Genomic DNA, 3,479 nt, shown 5'->3' with positions numbered 1-3,479 from the left:
GGTTTCTTTGTGTAGTCCTGGCTGTCCTGGAACTCACTCTGTAGACCAGGCTGGCCTCGAACTCAGAAATCCACCTGCCTCTGCCTCCTAAGTGCTGGGATTAAAGGTGTGCGCCACCACGCCAGGCCAGGCTCCATTTTTTATTCTGAAAAAAATACTTTGGAAAAAAAAGTTGTTTGGCATCACATGTAATATATTTATTTAAAATACTGTATAAGTTGTATAAATGCATGTCTACATTTTGGGGAGGAGAAGTAATCATTCTTTCCTATATCAGAATTAATGACTGTGTTTTCTCTAGGTGAACTTGGGCTGTCTGAGACCTAACCACTCACATAACCTGTTCCTTGTAGGAGGACGCGCAGGATGTGGATGCTTACACCCTGGCCAAGGCCTACTTTGATGTTAAAGAGTATGACCGGGCAGCACATTTCCTTCACGGCTGCAATAGCAAGAAAGCCTATTTCCTGTACATGTATTCCAGATACCTGGTGAGGTCCGCTTAAGATGCTGTTCTGCTTTCGGTGGAGCATCTATATTTAGGAAAGTTTTTAATTAAAAAGAAACTATGTGTGTGTGTGTGTGCGCGTGCACCATAGGTAGGCCTAGGACTAGCAGAGTCTGACAAGGGCATCGGCTCCCCTGAAACAGGAGTTTTAGATAGTTATGACCTGCCATAGGGGAGCAGGGAGCAGCCTGTGCTCTTGACCACTGAACCATTTCTTTAGCCTTGAAGAAGTTTAGTTTTTACATATCTAGGCAGTGATTCACCAAGTGAATGTACTATATATTTGTATTGTAGTAATAAAAACACTGATGCCAGGCCTAGCAGCACACAAAGCAGAGGCAGACTGATGTTTGTGAATTCAAGGCTAGTATGGTCTACGTAGTGTATGTCTAGCCAGCTAGGGCTCCACAAAGACCCTGTCTCAATCAGTCAGTCAATCAATCAATCAATAAAAGAGGAGGAGGGAGAGCCAGCTGCTGCTGCAAGGTAGTAATGGCATGAACCTTTAATCCTAGGACCTGAGAAGCAATGTAAGTGAACCTTTGAGAGTTCAAGGCCAGCCTTTACAGAGTGAGTTCCAGGACAGCCAGGGCTACACAGAAAAGCCCTGCTTGAAAAACTAAAAAAAAATGGAACAAATCATGGGTAGGATAATTTCTAACAGGGTGGCTCTTCTCTTCGGGTTCTGTAAGGTGCTTATGAAGCAGTATTGGAGAATCGGCAAGGTGTGGTGATGTCTGTCATTTCCATACTCTAGCTGTAGAGAGTGAGGATCCCAGCATGTCTGAGGCTGTCTTGGTCTACACAGTGACATGGGTTCCAGGCTAGCCAGTGCTAGAACCCTAACTCAGAAAAGCCCGAAAGCAGGGCATGGGGACACACACTTAGAATGCTAGTACTGGGGATCTCGAGGCAGAAGGAATAAGAGTTTGAGACCAGTTTGGATTACATTATATGACCATGTCTCAATAAAAATAAATAAGAGACCCTCCCTAAAAAATAGAGTTGAGTTGAAAAGTGCCAGTTGATTTAAAGTTTTATGAGCTCATTTATCACTTACTTACTTGTAGTGTGTTTACTACTTTATTTCATGGCTGTTAATATTTTTAATATAAAGAACAATGCAGCCTGTAATTTCAGCACTTAAAGGCAAAGGCAGGAGTATTTCTCTAAGTTCAAACCCATGGCGATAGTGAGAACCTACCTCAGCTAAACCTAAACAACCAAACAGACAAATAAATAAATAAATAAATAAATAGAGTAATAATAAATAAAAATAATAATAATAAATAAAATAAATAAATAAATAGGAGAGGCATGTTAATACTGTATTTATAATTGTCTGCTCGCTTGTTTGGATGCTGCCCTGGAACCATTACCCTCCTGCCTCTGGCTCTCCCAGGTGCCAGACTTACTTGGATAAGTTATGGTAGGAAATGAAGCGGCATTTGCTGAAGTTTGGGTAAAATTTTTCCTTAAGGAAAATGTTCTAGTGTAAATATGCATGTTCAAATATCTCCTTTTCTTGAGACAGAGTCTCGTAGCCCAGGTTGACCCTCAACTTGATATTTAGCCTAAAATGATCTTAAACTCTTCTGGTTCTCACCTTTCTGCCTCCCCTGTGCTGGGATTTCAGGTGTGTGCTCTGATGTCAGTCCGTGCAGTGCTGGGCTCACACGCAAAGCTTCCTACATGATATCAAGCATGCTTACCCTGAGCTACATCCTCAACCCCTTTTTGCTTTAGTCTTTATTAATGCTTTACATTTACTTGTTTTTTTGTTTTGTTTTGTTTTTTTCTATTTATTTTTGGTGAGAAGTATGTCAGCATATGAAGAACAACTTGGGGCATTGGTCTTTCTACTGTGTGGATTCCTGGGAATAAAACTCTGGACATCAGACTTGGTGGCAAACTCCTTTACCTGTTGAGCCATCTCACTGGTTCCTTTTAAATTTTTATTCATTTGCTTATCATTTTGTTTTTCAAGACAGGGTTTCTCTGTGTAGCCCTGGCTGTCCTGGAACTCACTTTGTAGACCAGGCTGGCCTAGAACTCAGAAATCCTCCTGCCTCTGCCTCCCGAGTGCTGGGATTTGATTTGTGTTTTCTGTTCTTGCATTCTCTCCACACTTAATCAACAGGAGGCATTCTACTTCCAGTAAGAGCCGCCAGCCCCTTCCACATTTATTTCTTAGTAACAACAGGAGCTCACGGCGTCTCATATTTTTATGTGTCTGTCGTCCATTACTATGTTTAAGTGTTTGGTGCTTAGTGTATTCCGTAGTTATTCAGTGGGAACACCTGAATGAATGGTTGTTTATAAGGTGGGTGTTGTTTTGCTTAGGCATTAGTTAGCCCTGTAGATAGAGTCAGCTGGTGGATTTATAATAAGCCAAACAACAACAGAAACCTACACCCTATTTGTTGATTTCTTTCTTTCCCCTTACAGTCTGGAGAGAAGAAGAAGGATGATGAAACAGTTGATAGCCTAGGTATGACCCCCCCACCCCCAACCCCAACCCCCTCTAACCTTTTAGACAGAAAAGCGGGGCTGCGTGCTTAGAGGCCACACAGGCCAAGCATGAACCCTAAGTAGACTGCACAGCCTGTGCTGGCCGAGCGTGGCTTCTCTCAGCCACTGCTGTGATCCAGCTTTCTCTGAGGGCTGCTGTGGGAGTCAGCCTGTGGGTTTGCTTGCCCCGCTTGAATCATGCTTGCTTTCTGCAATCTAAGGTGCAAAATTGTTTTAATTGAAGCTTCTGAGTTGTAAACACTGATAACTTGGACTACACCAGGCATGATCTAGAGTAAATGGATTTCGTGAGTGAGTGAGCTGTCTGCAGTTACTCAAGGTTGCAGGCAGAGTTTTGGTTGATGCTAACGGAAATTGTGTGTGAGAGGGTGTGTGTGTGTGTGTGTGTGTGTGTGTGAGAGAGAGAGAGAGAGAGAGAGAGAGAGAGAGAGAGAGAGAG

General features: G+C 42.8%; 1 protein-coding gene across 1 annotated transcript in view; it reads left to right on the top strand.

Moving 5' to 3' along the window:
• Cdc23 (cell division cycle 23) overlaps positions 1 to 3,479 on the top strand; it is a 20,277-nt gene that overhangs the window by 5,576 nt on the left and 11,222 nt on the right. Inside the window, exons 3-4 of the mRNA XM_021214740.2 lie at positions 354 to 491; positions 2,957 to 2,999. Coding sequence (XP_021070399.1) covers positions 354 to 491; positions 2,957 to 2,999 — 181 coding nt within the window. The remainder of the gene's footprint in view (positions 1 to 353; positions 492 to 2,956; positions 3,000 to 3,479) is intronic.

The sequence above is a fragment of the Mus pahari genome, chromosome 15, assembly GCF_900095145.1.
Source record: "Mus pahari chromosome 15, PAHARI_EIJ_v1.1, whole genome shotgun sequence".
Classification (NCBI taxonomy): domain Eukaryota; kingdom Metazoa; phylum Chordata; class Mammalia; order Rodentia; family Muridae; genus Mus; species Mus pahari.
The sequence above is the reverse complement of the archived record's forward strand: the minus strand, read 5'-3'. Positions and strand labels throughout refer to the sequence as shown.